At 30.6% G+C, this 26,599-nt stretch overlaps 2 protein-coding genes across 3 annotated transcripts; both read right to left on the bottom strand.

Annotated features, from left to right (window-relative positions):
• Positions 8,196-12,013, bottom strand: LOC109350432 (pectinesterase-like). The gene is made up of 2 exons (XM_019591668.1): positions 11,080-12,013; positions 8,196-8,878 (listed from the first exon to the last, which is right to left on the bottom strand). Exons 1-2 carry the CDS (start codon positions 12,011-12,013, stop codon positions 8,196-8,198), a joined length of 1,617 nt encoding a protein of 538 aa, XP_019447213.1.
• LOC109349658 (vesicle-associated protein 1-2-like) lies at positions 21,029-25,712 on the bottom strand. Of its 2 annotated transcripts, none has more exons than XM_019590556.1 (8): positions 25,445-25,712; positions 25,256-25,326; positions 24,936-25,017; positions 24,504-24,619; positions 24,240-24,408; positions 24,096-24,142; positions 22,710-22,787; positions 21,029-21,487 (listed from the first exon to the last, which is right to left on the bottom strand). In XM_019590556.1, exons 1-8 carry the CDS (start codon positions 25,494-25,496, stop codon positions 21,377-21,379), a joined length of 726 nt encoding a protein of 241 aa, XP_019446101.1. In that variant the 5' UTR covers positions 25,497-25,712; the 3' UTR covers positions 21,029-21,376. The 2 variants fall into 2 exon arrangements, with proteins under 2 accessions (XP_019446101.1, XP_019446100.1); XM_019590555.1 differs by having other exon boundaries at positions 24,096-24,146; positions 24,244-24,408; positions 25,445-25,711.

Below are 26,599 nucleotides of genomic sequence, written 5' to 3'. Positions count from 1 at the left end.
AGATCAACCTGAAAGCTAACCTGCCTGACCAAATTCTGGTGGAAAGGGAGGGGTTTCCGTTTTTTGTGGGGCTAGAATATGAAAATCTCCCTGATTTTTGCTCGGGTTGCAATGTTCTTGGACACAACGTTGAATAAGGATGTTCCCAAAACCACAGCTAAGAAGGTGTTTTGTCCAACAAAAGTCCCAACGGTTCATAAAGATAAGGATCTAATCATAGAACTAGATTCTGGTAACAGTGAAAATGTTAATATTGATGATCTAGAAAAGCTTTAACTCACCCTTGTTGAGTCTTCAAAAAGGGGATCACTACTAGATGAGGTGCCTAACATTGTTGTGGAAAATTCGATTGAGGAAGTGGACCCTCTTATGCCTCACCCTAATAATACTATGAACTTTATTATTCAAGACACATAGGAAATTTCAAACTCCTCTGCTGCTAAAGATATGAGGCTTGTGGGAATATTATGGGCAAAGGAGGAGGTGGTTGAGGAGGTGGAGGATGAAAATCTTTTCACTAAAGTTCTTAGTAAGTCTCTGAAAAAGAGAATGAAAAAGAAAGGATCTATTAAGAGAGTCCATTTTCATAATAATTGAATGTCATATTAGAAAACTATTGAAAATAGGACAAAACAAATGTGAGAAAGTGTATAAGAAATACATATTTAAGCATTATATATTTTTATTGAAAATCCTTTGTCTCGCAACAATACAAGCATAAAAAGACATTGTTAATGACTAATTTTCCTAAGATACACACCATGGTAAAAAACATGACTGCGACAAACTAAAAAATGATAAAAGTATATCGTCTTTATTTCATAGAAAACATTCCCTCTTAAACATCATCATCGTAATCACCACATCAACATTCAAAGCCTAAAAATAATTTCCATATTCTATTATCCAATCATCACTTATAGCTGAAACACTTGTCAAATTTGTATGATAATTATTTTTAGTATTTCTTTTTAAAAAAGTTGTGCATGAAATAGAGAACACTAAAGTAAATGAGAAATAGCCTCCCAAATGGAGACATTTTTTGGGATGATTATTGTCAAAGGCATTTCAGATTAAAGCCTACTAGGACAATTTGAATATTAGGATAAATCTCAATATCTCACATTAGGGAAACTTATTCGATTAATTCTAATTTTCTCATAAGGAAAAGTTCCATGAAGCTCGAAACTACGACAATTTTACCTACGGTGTTAAAAAGAGAGAAAAAGAAAAAAGAATATTAGGTTGAAAACTCGCAAGGACAACCGAAGAAAAGGAAAGTTATGCTAAGTCGAAAAATTATAAAGACGACTTAGTATCGCGGAAAAAGATAGAAATCCCAACAAATACTTAGATATTATGAGAAAAAATTAGGGAAAATAAACACCCTCGTGCAAATGCCCATCATAGTTCAAGCAAATTAAGGCAATCAACTTATTTCCTTTGAAAATGAACAAACACAATTATCTTTCTTCAGAATGAAGTTCCAATCAACTTATACTAGGGAAACCAACTTTTTTCCTTTGAAGGAAAATAAAATAACACACTTCCATTTCTTCGGAATTATTCATCTCGAGATGACACTGGGGTAGAATGGCTAGCAAGTCACCAAGAGATCGTCCTTATCAAAAATGGTTAAAAGGGGTTGAATTTCACTGAAGTTCACGAGTCAATTACAGACTAGGAAAGATATTAGCACCCTAGTTGCCCGTTTGAACGGTACCATTACTATAATGCATGAATTATTAATTATATTGTTACCATATTTTTACCAAAGAAAATACTTTATTTTTATTATTGTGTCTGATAAGACATGATCTTGGTCTTACATATCACATTTTTAGGAATCAAGACTACGTAGTTCTTTGGGTAGAAAAAGTTTGTTTGTTAGGTTGATTTTATTTCTTAAAATAGAGATAACGTTTAAATTGTATATTTTTTAAAATATGAGCGAAGCATGACCTTTAGGTCCAATACCGCATCTCATATTAAAAACTTTGGTTAATAAATCTAATTTTTGTTTTTTATTTAAAAAAAATCTTTTTTGGATGTAGAAATATAATTAATACTATTAATTTTAAGAAAGTGAAGTGTAGTCCTAACGTCCAAGACCACAACATATCTTAAAATTAGAATTAACATATTTCACATAGTCTTATATTAAACGATTGTTACTTTTATGTAACTATAAGAAAAATGGAATTTCGAAATAAATTAACAAATAATCCAGTCGCCTACTTTATTTATTTTTATGATGAATGTATTAAAATTATTGTTATGATAATTATTAATAGAAGGACGTAAATAGATAAAAACAAAATTCAATGAGTGAAATTGTGTACCTGTATTGACTCCAAGACTGAAACCAGATTCCAAAATTATGTTGGCCTAATGTCTGCTATGTCGAAACCAGATTTCAAAACAAGTTTGCAGTCAAAATCGTTTGAGCGCAAGAGAAAACAAAGAAGCTTTGGTAGTATTGGAGATTATGTATTTTTATGGTTTTTTGTTGGTGTACTCTTTTTGTGTGTTGTGTGGAAGACTTTTGGATTATCGTGGATGATATGAGTACTTTTGGATGTTGAGCGTTTGAATGGATTTTTTGGTGAATGATTTTTTTTGTTACTGTGTATAGGAGATTTTGAGGTTGTTGTGGATGATATAAATTTGTTGTGGATGATATGGATTTGTTGTGTATGAGAGATTTTTGGAATTGTGAATCTCTTAGATTTTTGTTGGATGATTATGTGTGAAAGATAATGTATAGAGAATGAAGAAATGATTGAAGAACAAAATTTTTTATTGAGATGATTGTTGAGAATATATAATGAATTGTTTTGGTTATTATGAATTATGAGAATAGATGATGAATTCCTCCTTTTTTTCCATGTGACCAATCTCCTATTTATATTGAGAAATTGACACATATTTAAAAATCAAATGAAAATTTATCATTAATATCTAGAAGAAAATAAGGCAATATGTTCTTCATTAGAAATTAATTCAGATTTCAAAAAAAATATTTTTTCTAAAATTGAATTTCGAATTTATTTATGGCCATAGATTCAAATATTTCAATTGAGTGATTTTAGAATCCGGTACGTCCAAAAAATTATATTTTTGCTATCTTCTTCATTAGAAATTAAGTCAGATTTCAAACAAAATATTTTTTCAAAAATTGAATTTTGAATTTATTTATGGCCATAGATTCAAATATTTCAACTGAGTAATTTTAGATTCCAGTATGTCCAAAAAATTATATTTTTGCTCTAAAAATAATCTAATAAATTTTCTAATGTCAAAAATATTGCAATGTCCAAAGTTATTGCATTACCTATGAATAGTTAAGAATCAATCATTTTACTTTTATAAAATTACAAAAAATATGTTTTGAATGTACTTTTTTTTATTTAATTTCAAAAACAAAAAAAATGAACGAATTTTGGCGTGTGCCTTTTTTAGAAGATATAATCCTTCCATAATTAAGATATTAAGTGATAATTAAGTCACTTAAAACCCTTTTAAATTTGAAAAAAATACAAAATGAAAATAGGTGATTATTGGTCATTATTGAGCTAATAATTACTCATTGAACATTTTTGACACGTTTTATTTCTTAATTAAAGTGAAAAAATGAAATTTGAGGATGAGACTATTTTAAAATTGAATTCTCACAATAATGAGTCAATTAAATGCTCAATTAAAGCATCTTTTGTTATAAAAATTTTTTTTGTATATTTGAGTAAATCATTGTAGATATTTATTGTAAATTTTTTTTTGTATGTTTGAGTAAACCATTATAAATATTTTTTTTGTATATTTCATACAAACTCTTGAACTACTTCACCAAATCGACGGTCCACCATTAGAATATTCTCGAACTGCTTCACCAAATCCATGTTCCACCCTTAGTATTTTCTCAAAATGCTTCACCAAATTGACAGTCCACCTATAGCAAATTCTTGAACTTCTTCACCAGATTGATGGTCCAACCTCAACAGATCATCAAACTACTTCACCAAATTGATGGTCCACCCTTAAAAGATTCTCGATCTGTATCACCAAATTGAATAATAGTTGGGATAGATAATAGTTGAATAATGTTAGCCATGATTCAAGAGATATAAAGATAACTTAGTATGGATACATGATTTTTGTAGTTGTTATTTTTTTTTTTTTGTACAATGGAAGAATAAAAAAACAAAAGCTAAGCATAGAGAATAGGTCCATTTGTAAGATGGTTAGGGCTCTCACAGGTGGAGCATCCCAAAGTTCAACTGAACCCTAAGAGTCTAAATTAATTTTAGCCATGCAATCTGCCAACTTATTACCCTCCCAAAAGATATGCTTGATATGAACATCTCAACTCCTTAAAAGCAAACCATTAATGTTATGAGTGACTTGAGATGAATATCGCAAGTTACTATGAGTCCTTTTTTAAACAATATGGATTGCTTCAAGACAATCATTTTCCAGTGTAATCAAATGATGCTCTTCATCCCAAGCTAGTCGTAGACCATGCTCTATTACTAGAAGTTCTGCTAGGATTGGAGTCTCTGATCCAAAACTTGCAGAAAAACCTGAAAGCCATTGAACATCATGATCTCAGATAACGCCACCCCTCCAATATGTTGACTATGGATGTTACAACTGTCATCTACATTAAGTTTCAACCTACCGAATTCTGCTCGGCACCACTAGATAGTAGACATAGAAACTTCATTGAAAAATGTATCAACAGAAAACCAATCTCTAAAGTCATGACGGACATTTCTGGCAACATAAGATATGTCCCAAGGAGTATTGCCAAAAATACTATGATTACGCCATCGCCAAGTCCACCATAAACCAGCCATAAAAAGGTTTCTATTACGGAGATTGATATTATCCAATAACCAAGACATAAAGGAATGATTAACCCAGAAACTATAATCGATAAAACCCAAACAACGCCACTTGCAATCTCTGGATGTATGGAGAAGATCTTTGATTGTGTTATTACACCGACTACACAAGGAAGAATCCACCAAATTCCTCCTGAAACGGAAAAAGTTTGTAGATAAAGACTTGTGACAAGAAAGCCAACACAAAAACTTAACTTTCTCAGGGATATATAATCTCCACAACCAACTCCAGTGAGTAAGGGAAGTCACACGATCATCAATACTCCTTATCCACCAATAACCTGAACTTGCAGAGTAGCAACTTGTAGCACTAGCCTCCCAGATCCAAGAGTCATATGTGTTTAAAATTACCAGAACTGGAATTAAAGTAATAGTGTCTTTCACATGAATAGGAAGTCAAGTATAAATAGATGAAAAATCTCATGAACCACTTTTGTGGTAGTTGAAAATAGATGGTAATATTTTATGCCTAATGTATAAATGAATGCAAGTCTCATACAAGCATGATCAACTCTTGTGCATTTGCATCAAGTGCGTTGCACAAGGACCATAATTAATGGTGATCCAATTTTTTATTTTACACATATAATTTATATTTCACAATTTATATTTTAAATAAAAAAATCTTACTCCTTCAAAACATGTATATTGTTGCATATTTATTTATTTCATTATGTACGATTTTTTTAATATATTTTTTATTATTGTATTATATGATCATAATTGATACATAATTGAATTGGGTGGTCACCCTCGATGGACCAAGTATAAGATCATTCAAGATTCGTTAAAAATATAACCAAAAAATATGTTGGATTCAAGTCCTCATGAGTAAAAGTAATAAGGGTGTGTTTGTTTTATCCATTTTTTGTTTTCATTTTTATTGAAAATAGAAAATATGGTTGAAAATATGTTTGTTAACATATAAATGAAAACATTTTCTAAAACAAATTCTAAAACCATTTCCTAGAAATGCTGAAATTTTGGAAACATGGAAAAGTTATTTCCTCTATTTTCTCTAGAAACTTTGGAAACGTGGGAAATGAGCAGGTTACATTATTTAACATCTTTGTCTTCCACATACTCCTCATTCTCCTTGCAATTTGCAACACTTATGCCTTCTAACTTTTGTTTTTGTTGTGGATATTTCTTGTAAGCTTCTCTTCAACCTCAACCAAGGCTCTTTCATTTTTTACTTATTTTCTTTTTTTCAACATCCAACCAAACTGCACAATATCTTTTCTCCTTCAATTTATGAAATTCTTATTTTCTAATTTAAACTCACAAACTTGTTCATAAAAGTATTTAATTTCAAGCCATATGAAATTGATATCTCTGTGTTTTATGTTTGGGACTTCAGATTTCTATTTAGATTATAAAACATGAAATAGATTGAATATGTTGTGTTGATATGTACTATATATTTATTTTAATTGATTTATGGGTTGTATGTTATGTGTTTGGTTAAATGTCTAAATGAACTTTGTAAGATATTAGTCTTTCTTAATTATTCATTTGTTATGATGTAACTACTGGTTCTGTTCTATTATAGTATATTGTAATGTTGTTGGCAACTATTTCTTTGTTTATTCTGGTTGGGAAGGAACAACAAATGACTCAAGAGTATGTTTAGATGTTTTAACTCTTGCAAATGATTTTCCAAAACCCATCGGAGGTAAAAAAAATTCTTTCAATATCACTAATATTTTTTTATTAGTTATAAGTTATTCAATAGGTATTTATATTTATTTTGCAGATCAATTTTATCTTGTTGATTATGAATTTCCTAACATGTCCGGATATGTTGCTCCATTTCGAAAGACGAGATATCATTTGCGAGATTTTCATGATGGAGGGCGACCAAGAGGTAAATAGGAATTGTTCAATCATAGACACTATTTGTCAAGGAATGTTACTGAGAGGTGTTTTGGAGTACTAAAAGCAAGATTCCCTATATTAAAGATGACGTTAAATTACCCTGTTAGAAGATAAAGGTTAATTCCTAACGTTAGTTGCACTATACATAATTTTATTAGATTGCAACACAGTGAAGATAGACTTTTTGGTCAATATTCTGGAGAAGATTTGATTGTTGATGATCAAGGATTAAATGTAAATCAACAAGGTATCAATGTTGATGCTCAACAAGCAACTGAAATGGTCGAAGTTCGTGACACTATTGCAACCCAAATTTGGGAAGTTATCGTAGATCTTGAAAAACTTTATATATAATTGATAATTGTAGTTTTTTCCTTTGCATAAAACTTGAATTGTTTTTCATAAGTAGTGTGGCTTAATATTATATCTTATTTTTTTTACTAAATAAATGTATTATTTATGAAATGTTATATAAGTGTATGAGAGAATAATTCTAATAAAAAAATGATTCAATAATAAAATGTTTTTAAACTTTACACCAAATGTGGGTTTAAAAAATTGTTTACATTTAAATTTTAACTTCACTAAAAATTGATGTTTACTCTTGAGAATACACAGTTAATCATATTTTTATTATTTATGAAATAGATGTTGTATTATAAAAGCATAAAACAAACACATTTCATTGTTTCCATTTTTTGGAAACAAAAATATATCAAATGAAACCAAGCATGAATTCTAATTTTCATTTCTTATAAATGAAAATTGTTTTCAAGAAATGAAAATAGGAAATATTTTCACAAAGCAAACAGACCCTAAATGAGTAAGAAAAAAATGAATATTCATTTCCTCCATGAGTAACAATAATAAATATATTTTGAAACAATCTAAACTATTTTAGATAATTAAATTTTTTTATAAATAATGAATACTCATTTTATCCTCGATTTTTTCTTTGAATTATCATTTTCATTTAAGTTTCCACACATATAAATTTATTTACTTAATTATGATAAAGAAGCGCCCGCATTTTCCCCCGGGCTATAAAATGTGAGGTTTGACCCTGGATACCAAGACAATTTTCAAGGAAGATATAATCATAGTAATGAAAGTTGAAGTAGAGACTTAGACAATAAAGAAGTTCAATACTATAACATTGTAAGCATCAATAATTGGCTTTTAGTAAATGCCTATTTATAACCTTATTGTACAACCAATTTAGAGGTGGATTGATTCTTCTACATATTTCTTAACACTTCCACTAATTGCAATAGGAATTGAACAACCTAGAATCTTGTAGACTATAATTATCTAGAAAACTCTAAGCTTTTTCACCAAAAATGAAAATCCATATGGTTATAAATTTATTTAGAAAAGATAGCAACTTTCAACATTAACTACATTAGACAAAGATCAAAGGTCAGTGCTAATTGGCACATTTGTTTTACGGTCAGAAAGGAGGCCATCAATTGTGAACGGAAATACCTCAGAGGGGCTTCTCATCACATGAAAAGTAGGCCATTTTACTCTGTTACTTGTGGATGAACCTGGTCCAGAATTCTGATACTCTCCATAATATAATGTATCAAGAGCAAAGTTAGTGGTATCCCATGGAGACCAACCTTGTGGGTCCACCAAGGTGTCTAAGAAACTGTTCATGACCGCTACTCTTGCATATTTTTTCCATGGCCTTCCCAAGAAGGTTTTGACTTGGCCAACAACGGGTTCAAGGTCTGGTGCAGCCCTAATTTGGCAGTTCTGGATTGAAATTCCTGAATTTTTATTTTCATTGTTTCTGCCTTGTGCTGTAATCATGTTTGCTTGACCTTGTATGGGTTTTCTTGCATAAATGTTACATTTTTGAAACACAGCTGCAGCATCACCAAAGATGAAGTCTACAGTGCCATATATGTCGCATTCTGTGAAAAATTGACGCTGAGCTTGAATGTAGAGTGTGTCTTGGTAAGCTTCAAAGGAACAACGGTAGAAGACAGAAAAGTCGGAAGCTGATCGGAGAGCCACAGCTTGCTCCTTGAGAGGACCCGCAGTGTTTTGAAATGTAACGTCACGTGCAATAAAATGGGGTCCATTTATAGCTGCATTAGAATAACTCAGGAACAAAGAATTAGAAATCATGGCTCATTAGACTGATTTTGGAATGCTAATGCAAGACTATTCATGAAATGTCAAATTATGAGAATTTTTTAACTTCCTGTAGAAGTATTAATTGTATTATAAAGTAGGGCATTTTCTAATTACCTTCTGCATCGTGGGAATGGAATCACTTGTCATAAATCATGTCTTATTTCATGTCTCAAGTCAATCAAAATGTGATTTTTCATTCTTTTTTGTTTTTAAATTTTTTCTTTTATTCATGTGACAAAATGTGATAGGTTTGAGACAGGAAATAGGACACAGTTGGAGACAAGTGATCATTGTCCTACATGGTGACCTTATATTTGGAAAATGACAAATTTACCTACTTGGTGCACATTTGACCGAAAAATCACAGTTTTGGTCTACCTTTTAAATTAATTACTAAAATGATGTACTTCTTGGAAAATCGGCAACCTTTCATTTTTTTTTCTTCACTTCAATGTAATTCGACAATATCATTATAGAGTTTAACATTCTTTCTTTCTCACTCCAGAATCAGCATCTAGGATGCAGATTTTCAATTTCAATTTTTTTTCTCACATGTTTTGTTTTTGTGTCCCAAAAAAATTATGTCTTCATCTTCTAGGTCAATCACATTTTATCAACTAAAATAAAAATTTATTTTATGATTTTATGATTTTTTTTCTTTTTAATTAGATGTCATTTTTTAATGCGGTTTAGAAAATGACACTTTTTACATAATTGGAAATGCGATTGTTGATTATCCTTTAGGAAAATGAATGTATAAAATTGATATTACCTATATCATTTTTTGTGTCTTATTTGTATATCAATCCAATTAAAAAATGACACCTAAATAAAAGGAAAAAAAATCATAAAGACATAAAATATTTTTTTATATTACTTGATAAATTGTGATTAGCCTCGAAGATGAAGATATAATTTTTATGATACAAAAACAAAAATATGGGAAAAAAATTTCAAATTGAAAATCTGTATCTTGGATGTCGATTTTGGAGTGAGAAAGAAAAAATCTTAAACTCTAAATGACATTGCCGAATTACATTGAAGTGAAGAAAAAAAATATGAAACTCGGCAACTTGGTTGCCGATTTTACAAAAAAGTACATCATTTTAGTAATTAATTTAAAAGGTACACCAAGATTGTAATTTTTTAGTCAATGTGCATCAAGTAAATTTGCCTTTGGAAAATGGCTCTGCTCCATTACTGGAGGGTCCATTACCTCATAAGATTGTGACAAGTGGCTTTAAAAAATTTTGAATGGTATAGATTCTAAAATATTTAAAAAAAATTATTATAAATGATAAAATCAAATTTCAGCAACTTGGTTGCCAATTTTACAAAAAGTACACCATTTTAATAATTAATTTAAAAGTTACACCAAGATTGTAACTTTTAGTCAATGTGCATCAAGTAAGTAAATTTGCCTTTGGAAAATGGCTCTGCTCCATTACCTCATAAGATTGCGACAAGTGACTTTAAAAAAATTTGAATGATATAGATTCTAAAATATTTAAAAAAAAATTATTATAAATGATAAAATCAAATTTTAGCATCGCATTCCGGATCTGAGCCCTTTAATATATAGTCATTGAAGTTAAACAAATAAAGAATTATCAGGCTGTAGATTTATATGTCATGATGTTTCTCGTGAAATGAATATCTTTCTAGCACTAGTAGATTATCTGAAGGGGATATTTTTATGTATTTTTTATTTATTTAATTAAAAAATTAAAGAAATTCTGAATTTTTAAACTTTTTTTTAGTATTAGACGTCATAATTTAGATTTAGGATTGGATTTTATTTTAATATATGTTTTTCTTCTCATTAAGGCGTATGAGTATAAGTGGCAAGTCCAATGTTGTTGTATCTCTAGCTTTGGGTGAAGTATGTCGTATACTTCATTCCCTTAATAAAATATTACCTTTCAAAACTTACATTGACATATATATATATATATATATAACAAATTATATTTAAAAACAAATATATTTTTATTTTTTGTACTATCATTAATAAATCAATTTTAATTAAAATTAAATGTTTAATTATTGTTAAGATTATATTGACTCTCTCCACCTACATATATTTCCGGTCTTTTTTTTCCAAACAAAACAAAAAAACATGACAAGAGAAAGATGAAGGAACGAGACTTGCCTGCAGTTGCTGAATTATAGGTGCTAAAGCCATCTTTAGCATTTTTGCTACCCGTTATTATGGTTTGTTTCGTTCCATCACCAATCAGCATGATATTTCCATTCTTCACATCCACTTTAATATTCTCTACGTAAGTGCCTTCCTTCACATGTATAATAAATCTTTTATTTGATTGTGTGCTTGCTGCTTTATCAATAGCACCTTGGATATTCGTGAATTGTCCCGAACCATCTTTTGCAACCACAAGATCTGCTTTTATCGATGAACTTGACGTCAATAGCTTCCTATCAGAACTAGAAACCCAACTTGGAAACACTTTTGATCCTCCTTTTGCTGTCCGGTGAATATTATTTGCATTTTGTTTCAGGAAATCCATGTTGATGGCTAAGCTGTTACTTATCATCTCAGTAACATTGTTGCTCAACTTTGACACTTTGAAATCTACAGCATTGAGTTCTGAGGCCGCTGTTGGACAAGTTTGGATGTTTGTATGAGCAGTGCTGAGCCAAGTTTGTGCATCAAAGGGTGAACAACTTCTCTTCCCATGCATGCACTCAATGGTAAGGTTGAGATGGAAAATTGTGTTCTCATAGAGCTCCAAACAATCATTATATAAAGCTTTATGACTCTTGTTCATCAAATTTTGTTCAAAATCTCGTGCTTCACTTTGCATGATAAGCACTTGCTTTAAGGCTTGTTGAACAAGTACTACACGAAACAAGGATTTTTGTTTGATTTCGTCATAGTTTTTGGTTTGACTTGTGTAGTACTTGCATGATTCTGGGTGTGGGGTTTGGTTGCACAACCAATCTATGTTGTTGTTAGAGGAAGTTGTTCTTATTGAGAAGGCTATTGGGAGAACCAAAGACAACAGTAAGAGTTTAAGGAATATTTTTCCTATGATTGAAAATTCTAGAGAAGAATAAGATGCCATGAAGAAGTTAAACTTTAGGAGTTTGTATGCACCAGCATGGATGGTGATTTTGTTATTTGGTTGTGTTGGGCTTATTTATAGGAAAAGTGATCATTTATTCCAAAATGACCATGTCTTTAAATGAGGATGCTGTCTCATTTTTTATGTCTTATCATGTCTAAATCTAATAGAAAATTGATACATACTTAAAAATAAAAATAAAAAAAACATAAAATAACATTTTAATGTTATTTGGTGAGATACTATTTACTAAGGATATGAGGCAAGAAATTTTAGGGACAAAAGATCTTGTTATCATATCTTTAAGTCTATATTTAATAGAATTACACCAAATAATACAAAATATTGACTTACCTTTTTATAACTTTTTTTTCAATTAAATTAAATGTTACACTTTGATTTATATGGAATGTCGTTAAAAACAACTGTCGAGAGAAGAAATCTCCATCCTATTTATAGATGGTGTAAATGGTAAGTAACAGTGGAAGAACATAGTACAAAAGTAAGACTTTTTTAAAACTCATGTTCTCCAAAATTTTATTTAGCCTCGGATTTTTTAAAACTCTATTAAAACTAACCGGACAACCTATACAATTTTATATATAATATTAAGATGGTTTATTAAAGTTTTATTTAAATATCTTATATTATATTATAATACATCTTTATATAACTTATAATAAGAAACTTTTAAACAAATTAACAAGTGAGGTTATGCTTTTAAACAGGTTAGATTTAAATCTCAAAAAAAAATTAAACAGTTAAATAGGCCAAAATTTAGGTTGTAATATGTTAAACATGTTAGAACTTATTTTAGAGAAGGCTTAGTCTTACTGTTTCAACCCTTAATTATAGAAAAAATATGATTTTGATAAATATCGGAGGATTTTGACAAGTCTATCTATATAATATATAAAGAAGTTTTCACATGAATAGTTTTTCATATTTATTTATATTAGGGCATCTTTATTGAAGAAAACCAATACTACATCAGAATAGCAAAACAATGATGCTTAAAATTATTATTCAACAACGTTTTTTGGACGTTGTCCGAGTGAGCGCAATAGGATATAGGGTTATATTCAACAGCGCTTTTGAAGTGTTGTATAAAATAAACATTTAATTAGCGAGCATTGTTGAATGTCTAATTTTAAATACGGCAAAATCTCTCTCAAACATTATATCAAACATGTAACAAGCATGTCTCATTCCACCATATTTACCAAAGATTTGACCATAAAAACATCATTCTGAAAATCGAATTCATAAATCATTGCATTAAGTGGCCTCCTTTAGTTCAAATTCATTAACTCATAAGATTATATGTAGTAATGAAAGGAACAGATGTGATAAAGATGTATAAGACAAATCTATGAATTTCTTCTCTCCCTTAACTGAAGAAATAAGAAAATAGAAAGACATATTTTAGATTCAACATAATAAGAATCAAATCAAAATTTACATAGAAAATATGGATGAAACAATAATAGGCAAATGCAAGAAATCCATACAGAGATTTCTAGTTTGGTAAATCATTAATAGTTTCATCTAGGTGCAACCTTGACATTTCCTATATATAAAATAAGCACTTAACGTTTAAACATCTCATTTCTAACATGCGACCTCTCAGACCCATGAATATACTGAACGTGTCACCCACCAGCTTAAATACTCCCTGCAATATTTTATTCCCTACAAAAGGAAGCCTTCCGCGACTCGAATTCGTGACCTCAAGGATAAATAGTAATTTTACCAATGATTTGTTACCATTCAATTATTGAGCCTTCCGCGACTCGAACCCATGACATCACGGACAAATAGTCATTATTCACATGAGTCACTACCATTAAGTAGTTTAATGGTAGTGACTCATGTGAATAATGAATATTTGTCCCTAAGGTTATGGGTTCGAGTCGAAGAAGGCTCCATTTTTAGGGAATAAAATATTGAAGAGGGTATTTAAGCTGGTGGGTGGCACGCTCAGTATATTCATGGGTCGGGGAGTCAGGATACACAAAATAGAAATGTTAAAGTTAAAAGAATCTTAATTTACAAAACTTTATGGGGATCTGTCCAAAACTTGAAAGTAAGAAAGCTAAAATACACTAATCTTAACATACAATAGTATTTATCAATATAAAATATAATAGAATATCATTAAGTACAAAAGAACGGTCAGTGTAATCAATCCAAATATCACTAATGGTAGCAACGAGTCACAGAAGGCTCCCTTTGTGGGGAATAAAGTACTGCATGGTGTATTTAAGCTAGTGAGTGCCACATTTAGTGTATTCATGGGTCTGGGAGGTCATATGTCATATCTGGGGTGTTAGAAACGTAAATGTAAATGCGAGCAACAAACTGAATCAAAGAAAAGTAAATAAGGTAAAATAAGATAATGATTCAACTTGTACTCGAAAATAGAAACTAAAAGCTAATAACTTGCTTGAAGAGGGAAACTAAGAGGAGAATAAGAATAAGAGAAATAGAATATTGAGGTTTTGTTTCTAAATCTGCATAGATTTAGGCTCACTACAACAAATATTTTTTTGAATATATGACTTTTAACAGCGCTTATTATAATGAGCGACGCGACGTTGATATGTCACTTTAACATCATCACTTATTTAAGAAAGTGTTATAAAATAGATTCAAATCAACATCGTTTGCTTAAAAAAAAAGTTGTTGAATATCAAAATTATTTAGTTGTCATATTATGTTCAACTTTTGATAATGAAATGACAAATAACATAATTTACTCACCAAATATGAGTTTTGTTGTGTCAAATCATATACGTTAATATTTTATTTCAATAATATTAGTTGGTGATTTATAATATTTTTTTGAAGTAATAACCAATTGCATTTTCCATATATATATATATGACCAAGTTGTGTTATATATGAAAAACTAGCATATGAATTTCTGTTAACAATTTGGATTATTTTTGTATGATATTTACTCGAGGTATATCTTGCAAAATAAAATTAAATAATTTCATAAATACATATTATGTAATAATTAAAACAATTGTTTTTTAAATGTATGACTTTTAACATGACTCATTGTAATGAGCATTGTTGATATGTTATCTTTAACGACACTTGTTTAAGCAAGCATTGTTAAATACATTTAAATAAACAATGTATGCTTAAAAAAATGATGTTGAGTATCTTAGGCAAACATACAAGAACATTCTTTGAAGAAAGTATCATTAAAGCTATATCCACCTATAAAATTTAACAACGTTTGTTTAAAAAATGTTGTTGATTATCTTTCGTATTGTATTTAACAACATTGTACAAAAAACGCTGTTAAAAGACCATTGTTAAATGTGAATTCTGGCATAGTATAATTTCATTATTATTTAAGTCTTGCATATTATTTTATAATTTATTACACATACACATAAATTAAGAATAATATCTATTTTTTTTCTCTATATAAATAATATTTTTATTCTTATTTGTTTCCTACAATCTATCCACACTTTTACACTTTATAATAACAAATAATTTATTTCTCCCCCTTTCTACCTTTGGAATCCACTTCTTCTTATAAGAATAAATATAAGAATGTCCATATACAATGTGTGTTTTTAAGAAATAAGAATTTTACATAGCAAATGATTAAAAATATTTTTATTTCAACCACAGTATTATAAGAAAACATGGATGGAGATGCGTTTATATTTTCAAAAAATAATATCATAATCATAGCCAATTTTTTATTCAAATTAATTGTTGATATCCATTTTTTTTATTATAATTCTTTCTTTATATGCGATTAAAATTAATATCTTTCCATATAAATTTAAATTTAATATATCTTCTCCATTTTTTAATAATATCTTATTATTTTAAATTTGGATGAGATTTTATCATTTATCTTATCATTCACCATCTAATAATGTTTTGATATTTATCATTGTTTTTAGTAATTTACAAACTATTGGAAATGCTTGAAATATGTTATTATATTAGTCTCACATTATCCAGTATTGAAATAGAGTAGAGTAACCAATGTTATATGTTGGACTCAAGTCCCTTGTTATAATATGCACCAGATATAAGTACCAAATAGAAACACATCATGGGCAGGTGGGCTCATGGATGTATTAGGGTTTGTAATCATTATTCTCTAATAATATCTTGGTAGTCGCTCAGCGCTCCTGGGGACGTAGGCACAATTGGCCGAACCCCGTTAAAAAATTCTCTTGTTTCTTCTTTTCTATTTATTGTATGTCTTTATTTGATTGCTTGTGGCCAACGATGCACAACGATCGCTTCCACTGCACAAACAATTGGTATCAGATCCAATTGGTAAATGGCTCTTAACCCAGACGTCAGATAATGGCTAAAAAAGGTGAATGTGTGATGGCTAGACAAGGTGCGTCAAAGATAATGGCAAAGATAGAGTAGATGAATTGAAGGAAAAGGAAACATGACAAAACTGTAGTGTGAGTGATGTATGTGTTGATCCAGAACCCCATAAGTTCATATATTGAGTTAGCATCAAGGTGGAGATAGAGACACAGCTGTTGAGTTAGATAGTGATAATATCTCTCTAGATGTTGAGAGAATGTTCTCATTGGAGATGAGAAAGAGAATATCATAATGGTGTGTGTGAGACGTCTTAGTGAAAGATATTAATTGTTAGCAGATCTACAAAAGCACAAGGGCGATGGTTGACTTTGATGTAGGGTGTGACATGGGCATTGGCTTTGATGCAAGTTGTAACACGAGCATTGGTAGAGATGGAGAGGTGTGACATGGGCATCAGCTTAGATGCAAATATGTGACACAGACATTATTTTATATTGACACAAGGTGTGTGCTGTGGGTATACTTCTTATGGTGGAGTATGATAGTTCTTTTGAACTAGGATTGTCGGAATAGACAATGGTGGTAGCGGTTGTGGCTTTCCAAGGAAGCTCCAAGGTTTAGTTTGACTGAGTATTGAAGAGGACGATTGTTGGTGAACTTTTGTATAAAGGTTCCAATATATCGAAAAACTTCCTAGCAATAGGTGGGTAGACGACATGTTCCATTTGGTGACGGTACAGGAAGCTTCACTACAAGTTTGGAGACCTAGGCTCTTGGTAACATCGTCAAGGATACTCATAAGGTCTATGTTGTAGGGGAGTTGTTAAAGAGAATTAGACATGAGCAAGGTGGAGCTGGATATTCGCTAAGGTGTAGATTCTTGTGTAGAGTTCCAAAGGGAGCGAGATATTCGTCTATTTCAATCAAGGTGGAGATTGTTGGGAATGCTTGAAATATGTTATTGTATTAGTCCCACATTACCCAGTATTGAAATAGAGTAGAGTAACCAATGTTATATATTGGACTCAATTCCCTTGTTATAATGTGCACCAGATATAAGCATCAAATAGATACACTCATGGGCAGGTGGGCCCATAGGTGTGTTAGAGTTTGTAATCATTGTTTTATTCTATAATAATATATTAGTAGCCGCTCAGCGCTCCCGGGGCGTAGGCACAATTGGCCTAACCCCGTTAACAAATTCTCTTGTTTCTTTTTTTCTATTTATTGTATGTCTTTATTTGATTGCTTGTGATCAACGCTGTGCAACGATCACTTCCGCTGCACGAACACAAACAATACAAAAAAACATACTAAATTTTTTTTGACATCTTTATATTTTGTCTTCCTAAATAATTATTAACTTAAAAGTTCATAATAATATTCAACCTAGCTTGCCATGTATGCCATAAAAAGGAAGTTGAAGGGCGAATTCATTATAAAATTTCATACCACCCTAACATATAAAATTAGAGTAAGGATCATCTCCATTACTGAAGAGAGAAGTGATATTTTCACACTTAATTTTAAGATAAAAGTGTCATTGAAAGTGTAAACAAAGGGATAATAATGTCTTTTTGTCATGTTTTTTGTTTCATTTTGTACCGCACTTATGGAGAGGAGTCTCACTCTGACTCCTCTCCATAAATTATCCTAAAATTAAGTGTGAAAATATCATTTCTCTCTCTAGTAATGTAAATGATCTTTACTCGTATCTAATATGAGTGGGTAAGGAATTTTCTCAAAATCTAGATTAATGCAAATGAAGGAAATTGAATTTTAATAAATTGATATAAAGTCATTCATCAATTCATTTAAATCATATTTCAAGTTATTTAATTTATTTATATTCAAATTTATTGGGTGGATATAAATGTATTTATAACTCAATTTTCATGAATTTGAATACTCAATTCATTTGTTTTTTAACTAGAACTAAAAATATTTTCAAACATAATAATTGTTTCGAAACAACTTTTTCAAAAAAATATTTTTTAAATTATATTTTAAATAATAAAACTACTTTTTTAAAATCACCTTTTAAAAAGTGTTTTTTGAAAAATTATTTTTTAAGTGTCTTTTAAAAATTATATTTTTAAGTGTTTTTTAAAATAACTTTTTAAGTGATATTACCATTAAATCATCTTTTTAAAAATATTTTTTAATATCCTAAAAATATGCAATGTTTAAGGTTTCTACGTATAATATTTTAACAAATACTTATATAAGTTATGTACTTAAGAACAAACTTTTAATATTAATTATACCTACATATTTTATAATGGATCTCAGTTTAACAAAAAATTTGAAGTGAAAAGTAAGAAGCACAGTAAGAAAGTAAGAAATTGAGAATTTAGATAATTAATAAAATGGAAAAGTAAATAAGATCATTTTTTTAATGTTTGTTTTTTTGTTAAATTTGATATTCATCTAAATATATATTAATTTGATATTCATCTAAATGGGTATTAATTTGATATAATAGATAGATTCAAATTCTTTCATTACTAAAATTATTTATTAAATTATATTAATTTAAATTCTATGATTTTCTAATTGATGAATTTAGATGAATTTAATTTTCTCAGATTTAAATGAATTATGAATAATTTTATCACTTCTAATTAAGAATATAATAGATACTCGGATTCAAAAGATAATATATGCAATGGTCAGGTATGAGTCTATATTTATGGACAAGTAAATAATTGACATATGAGACTTTGAGATTCATTGTTGAATGGTTTAAATCCGGTTAATCAAAAAATTCTGTGAGTCATGTCATGATGGGACTACACATGTCCCAGGGCCGTAGGATGTTTCAGGGCGTGGCAATTCTGGTGGCGCAGCCATTGACTTTCTGGTTTGGGAGGAGAGGGTAAATTTTCTAGTTTGGGAAAAGAGGTTAGTAAGGGGAAGAGGATTAAGGATGGGAGAGACATATTTTTGTTTGTAGATGCAAATTATTAAAATAAGCTCATTATCAAAGTCTATTTCAATGAGTGTTGTTAAAACTGTTTCATACTAGCCATTGAATTGATAAATTGGTGAACTGGTCCGAATATCGGTACGATACAATACCTTTCATGCAGTCATATTGATCAAAACCGGCTAAAACAGTTCATACCAGTCGGTTTTCAATTGAACCGTACCGGTCATACCAATCGGTTTTTATTTTTTAATGAAATGTTTTTTATTTTATTTTTCAACACTAATGTTAATAGAGTTTAAAATTTATGCATTGACACTGTCAAGTTTTTTACATTGTCGGTACATTATCTCTTATTAATTTGTAGTATTTTTATTTGAGAGTCATTGATGATTAACAAATCAATGGTGGATAATTATGACATTATAAAAAAACTCTTACAGTGTCAGTGAATACATATTAAATCTTAATATATTATCTAATTTTGTCGGTATACAATTTAATTAATAAACCACCGGTTGAACCGTTATACCACTATATAATTACCTTAACGGTATCCATGTATAATACTAATTTACTCCTTCTAAAATAGTACTTACTTTACCTAAGTTATCAAATCTCATACCTAATTACCTCAATTAGAATTAGACAGTAGATTCCTGCTAGCTGATAATTTATGCTTAAACCATTAGTATGTTTCTTAATTATTTTTGTTTAGTAGCATTCTGGCTTAAACCATTAGATTCCAAGTTTCTTGATTGTTTTTAAACCATAACTGGTTGGGGTTGGGTGTGGCGGTTCTGTGTCATGGTGGGCTGCACATGTCCAAGCGAGGTGGGACGTTTCTGGGCGCGGCAGTTCTGGCAGCGCAGTGGCAAATAGGTTAGTACGGGGAAAAGGGTCGGGGGGTTGGATGAACAGGTTTTTTTTTTTTTGTACATTCAAATTATTAGAAGATTCATTTTGGTCTTTCATCTTTTTTGTGTGTACCAATTTAATCCTCACAAAATTTTAAGTGATATTCTCATCCCCAATAAATTTAACATCGAGTTACATTAGTTCTTTCATCATCTCAGTTCCATTAATTGTAACAAATTTACAAATTTACAAGTTGTCACGGATGGACAACGTGACTCGATGTTGAATTTGTTGGGACCGTAAAATCATTTAAAAAGAATTAGAAGCTAAATTAGTATCCATGAAAAAGATGAGAGACCAACATGAGTAATTACTCTTATTATCAAAACCTATTTCAAGCAAAGACAAAGATTATTTGTACAAAAGTATTAACATACAATGCTAATGTTAACCTAATCAATACTTTACCAAAATTAAAAATCCTAATATATATTTAAATAGTTGGTATACATCCTTATAATACTTCATTTAATATGTTTCAAATGTAATATATTATCAAATGGTAAATATTTATTAATGTAATTTAAGTTTTAGATATAGCTCGGACACAATCATCTATACTACTATACAAAAGCAAAACATGATTAAGAAATATTTAAGTAATTGAATAAGCGTAATTTCCATATCATTTGAAACTTCCTCGTGTTCTTTTATACTTTTTCATCAATACAACATTATTATTCCACACATTCTCCTACTTCTATTTTCTCTTTTCACCATCCTAAGAAGAACAACTTTAAACCACAAGAAAAGACATTCAATGACACATTTATAGAAACTTCGTGTATACACTTAATATCAGAAATCATCGGCTAATCTAACAATTGGCGGCTATTGGTGACAAAATGTAAAACTAAAGATTATTAATATTAGTTGTCGTGGTTGAAAACTTGACATTACCAGCTAGATGAACACAAGAATAAGCACCAAAGTTCTCTTAAGTTAAAAAAGAATGAAGTATAATTCAGTTCGCAATAATCTCTTCTACCAACCACAGACCCATGACTTCCCCTTATGTATTCTACTTCCAAATTGTTATCCACACCAAAAAAAAGGAAAAATAAACAGGATAAGCCAACACCTGCTGAATTGATTGATCTATTTTAACTTTGGTCTTCATTGCTTCAATTGTCAAGAACAATGAGGATACTAAACCAGTAAGTATGGTATGCTCAATTGGGTGGGAATGCTTAGGTCTTCTTCAAGAGATATCCCATGATTATACCAAGTAAGCCGATTAATATGACAATGACAAAAGAGACTCCACCACCACTTTTGTTACCTTCACGCTTTAACAACTCCTGCAAGTAATGAAATTGTTGGATTAAGTGTTTCCCCACTCAAAAACTAGCAGTGAAAGAATCAGGTTATGTTTGGCAGCAATGTGCTTGTTCTGGTAGTAGCTACACAGCCCAAAAGATTACCCATCCCCACAAAGAAACAAATGAAAAATATTGTATACTTCTGTTAAATATAGAAATGTTTTAAATATAGAACTTTTAAAAAATGTTGAACGGAATCAGTAGGTGAGTGAGAGTGGAAAAACCCACCATCTATGGGATATCATACCATCCCTAGGGTTGTCTGGCCACTGCCAATTACAGCACAAACAATATTCCCAACAAAAAAAATTAAAGAAGTTTCTCTTATGTCAACAAAGCAAAAAGGGAAATATTTTCATGAGAATTTTTTTTGAATGAACATTTTCATCAGAAATAAGCAGCGGTTCTAGTCAGTCTTTCTATGTACTGAGGCTTCAACTAGAAAACAGTTTGCCACTGTTAACTCAAGCAAATTTTATCAATGCAGCAAAAAAAATCCCAACTCTTAAACGAAAGTTCATCCATGGAATAAAAAATAAAGACAATAAGATTAACAAAGAGAAACTTGCAGGGCTCATATCAAGTGTGAATTTTGATAGGTCTGTCATTGTGGGATGAAAACCATTTTGAAGGTAATGAAAGGGAAATGAATGGAAAAAGGAAGAGACGGGATAAGAGAAACAGCATAACTCCAGGGATGTGGATGCCCTTATCTCGAATAAAAGATACCAGAGCCAAATCCTTTGGAGAAAAGGGGTTTGGCAGCACCTTCAATTCAAGTATGCAAAAATTTATGAGGCCGTCGAATTAGGAATCGCACTCGAGCCTTCTCTCTTTGTAATCACAGCCCTCTCTTGTGCGAGAAACTCTATGTTCCTCAATTTCCCCAGTACCAAATACTACACAATATCATGAAAAGAATTGGACTTACTGAACACTCTTAAAACAGTAGGAAACCAAAGACTCAAAGAGCATGAATTCTATTCAAGTAAAATTCCTCAGTCATGAACTACGTTCCTAGTATTTCTAGTGCTTTTCCTCAGTTGTGTTTAGAAGTATAATACCCTTAAGGAGAGTTAATACTCTCATTGAAAGGATCAAATATTTCAGATTTAGTCTAAAATTATCCCTCGCCAAAAAGAAAAAATAACTACATATTAAACAGCTGGGAGGATAAAAGTTATATGTTTTATATCCTCACCAGTTCCTGACGGAGTTTGCTATTTTGTTGAATTGCATTATTCTTTTCGTCAGTCAGCCTTGATATAAGAGCTCTTGCCTGCAACAAAGCAACTATGATTAAAATAAAGTTTCCACAAGCACAAAGTACCAACTCCAAATGTTACAGGTCTGATACAAATTTCAGCATGCAAAACAAAAAGAAAAATAATAAATTCATTGTTTTTTCAACAAGTTAACACTTAACAACCTCTGTTGAAGGGAAACATGAAATCACTTAACTTATCCATCAGCTTTTATCTTAAAGGGAAACATGAAATCACTACACCATTAGGCAAGTTTGGTTAAAATCATTTACCAGCTCAAAAAGAGCACTTTTCAAAACTAGGGGGAGAAAGCTATCTAGGAAGCATGGAGTTATTTCACAACCCTTTTCTAGCGTAAAAATAATATAATTCATTTGTATCTAACATTTTAAACTTAAGACAGGTATGTGTTTTCTGGTACTTATGGGTGATTGGTTATGTACACAATGATTAATGCAAACCACAATTGTACATTTGCATAAGCTCATAGTGTCACAGCTTTGAAACACACATAAGCTAGGACTGATGGGTACAGCTATATGGATTGGCTTACTAAAAGCATACAACATATCACTTGAAGTCTGAGAAAAATTTATTTCTAAAATCCACCTCTTTAGCCTTAAATGCACATAGTCTGCATTAATATGAGCATCTATATGTGTTCCCGCAAGTTATATGACATGCTCGGAAAGTTCAAAAACAATAAAAGTTGGGAATAGCTACAGAAGGGGGTAAAAATATTCTGTGAGACTGTAACTCTACCAAAAAACAGCCATTTACTAGCAATTAGTCAATGACTGGGTAAGAAATCTCAAAACCTCTGGTTACTAATATTGCTAAAACCTCTAATTAACAAAAATGGGTATCACAAACACTTAAACAAAACTTAGCATCAGAATCTGCATGAGTCAATACGCTGTAAGAGTATAAGAATATTTTTTGTAAAACACAATTGTGTATATTTACAATAGATCAACAACTTCGCAAATAATGCAAGGCGTGGACCAGAAATCTTAACTACTTTCTGAAAGGTAACAGATAGAGAGAAAAAATAAGATCAAATATCACTAGGCTTCGAGCGGCAAAAATGAAAATAACACCCAGTCGGAAGAAAAGAAAAAGTAAATCAATGCCAATTAATATGTGGTAATATCTTTGAATAATTGAAAAAGAAAGGACAATTCCTTTCCTGGAAAAAATACATGGGTGTATTCTACATTAGCAATAAATAGCAGTCAGACAACAAAGCAGTCATCCATCCACAAATCAACTTACATTTTAACAAACATCAAATATATTACACAAAAGTTATTTTCCTTTACCTCTGCAGATTTTTCTAGAGCCTCAGGTTGTCCAATAAATCCTTTTGCTACCTGCAGTACCCAAAAAGAAAAGGTGCCTAAGCTGATATCCTGGAATTTTGAAGTGATAAAGGAAGGCTCACCAAACCAGGACAAGTTAAGAACCCACTTGTGTGAAATCAGAACCATTGACGGTTCCATTTTCTGAAACTGAACCTCTAGGCGATGACCCCTCCTCTGAACCTTCTGGGACTGGAGATGGTGGTTGAGGTGGTGAAACATACACCACTCTCAATTTGCAATCTTCAACCACATGCCCTGCCTCCTTGTTGAACTAGACAACCCCAATGACACAAGTCTTGTAATTTCACACAAAGAACAGAAACCAACTGAAAATGCAAAGGCAACTAACTAGCATATATACTATACCATATCTGCAGAGATATCCTTCGGGCTTGCACCATCATTAGTTTTTACACTCTGAAGAAGAAACTTATCCTTGCATTGCATATCAGGTGGAGCTTCTTTTTGCGCTTGCATGGTAACTTAAAAACAAAAATAAAAAATTGCCAATCCATTGATTGATTATAAATCATAACTACAACAGTGTTTGATGCATAGACAGAACATGATGTTCTATTCTGTTCTCTTTGATTCAATTCCACCCTTTTCAATGCAACCAACATGTTCTAATTTTAATTTTCATGTCATGTTCTATTCTACTTATTTAACATTCTATTTATAAAGTACACCAAATAAAGAATATAACATGTATTCCATTCTGTTATGAGAGCTCTACCAAACGCTACCTAAGAAAACGAAAAGTATAGTAACATGGATTGAGAATATTCATATTTATACCCATAATATCACATGTAGATCGTGGCATCACAATTCCAGTGTTTGGACGAACACAATACTTCTTCGGATTGGTTGTTTTCACCTATAGAAAATCAAATGACAAACATAAACATTCAAACCTTGAATTTCAACATGCAAAAAAAAATGATCAAAATTATTTGATTATATCCAACACAACTCAGAACAATAAATAATGTTAGTGCCAATTAATCAAATCTCACAACAGAATCAAAAGTACAATTCACAAATCGCAATGAAATTAACGAAAAAACAATGAAAATAAAAATAAGAAGTATTTGAAATGAAAAAATGGTAGTTACCTTGAAAGCTACATAACTATCGGTCTTATTTGATAATTGAAGAGAACACGAGATCTGCTTCTTCAGCTCAACTGAAACAATGAAACGACAATTTAGGAAATTAAAATGAAACAAAATATATGCGAAGGAAAACGGATCGACGGAAAAAGAAAGGAATGAAAATGGAAAAGAAAAGTAATTATTATTTACATGGGAACTTGAGTTCGAGAGGTTCGACGCTAAGAAGTTCCCCAGTGCTCATCTCGTTTTGAACAATTGAATTGAGATCGTGAGAGAGAGGAAATATTTGAGAGAGAAAGGAATTGAAATTGGGAATGAGGTGAAAATGATGTGGTGACAGGGATTCAGTTTTCTTTCTGCTTTTTCTAATTTTTCTCTGTGGTTGAGAAAGTGGTCGTATCAACTATCAACAACGTGCGTTGAAATTTTGAAACAATGAATTCATCGTAAAGAAAGTTTTGGGAAATTAATTTCACCCTCGACAAACAAAAAATGAAGATAAAAGTGAGTAAGCTTACGTCGTTGCAACCAATTACGATTTTAAGAATATGCTGTTATTATTTTTCTTTTCAAATTGTTATTTTGGTCTACAATTTAATTTTCTTTCTAAACTTGATACTTCAAATATCTTTACTTCAAAGTTCGAACCCTCAATTTTAAATTACATTATCTTGTATTAGTTGAGATTACCCACAATTGTTTAGTGGTATAATATATCACTAAAATTTTAAATTGACCAAAATATGAAGGTTCAATTTTTATAAATTACATTGAGAGAGTTTGTTGACATTGTCATTAATTTAGTGGAGTTTGTTGACATTGCCATTAATTTTAAAAAAACATAAAAAAGGCTATGGGTTTTATTGTGAACTATTGCTTATTTTTTTCCATCATAAGATTGAAGACAAGAGATATTGGAAGCAAGGAGTAAAGCTTCTTGCAACACCTAGAACAAAAGGGGCCGAAAGATTAAAAAAATGTTCAAGCATGTTGCTCTGCCGTTGCTGAAGCAATTTTTAATCCATCAAATGGAGACCTCAAAACTGAACATGATTTCTTATGATACTTGATCACTCACCCTATAATGTAAGAGAGAAAAATGTATGCATCGAATATAAGATTTTATATACTATAAATTCATCATATTTATTGATTGCGACAAATGTATAGATATTACGCTCATAATGTAATGCCATGGATTAAAAGACCCTTTTGGTTGTACAAGATAGATGGTTAGCTAACATTGATTTACATTTTATAGAGTGCAAGACTTGCATGCATGGTGGATTGTGTTCTTTTTTCACGAGGAACTAATTTCCCTGACTACTGTATCATAGAAGCAAT

The sequence above is a fragment of the Lupinus angustifolius genome, chromosome LG06, assembly GCF_001865875.1.
Source record: "Lupinus angustifolius cultivar Tanjil chromosome LG06, LupAngTanjil_v1.0, whole genome shotgun sequence".
Classification (NCBI taxonomy): Eukaryota; Viridiplantae; Streptophyta; class Magnoliopsida; order Fabales; family Fabaceae; genus Lupinus; species Lupinus angustifolius.
The sequence above is the reverse complement of the archived record's forward strand: the minus strand, read 5'-3'. Positions and strand labels throughout refer to the sequence as shown.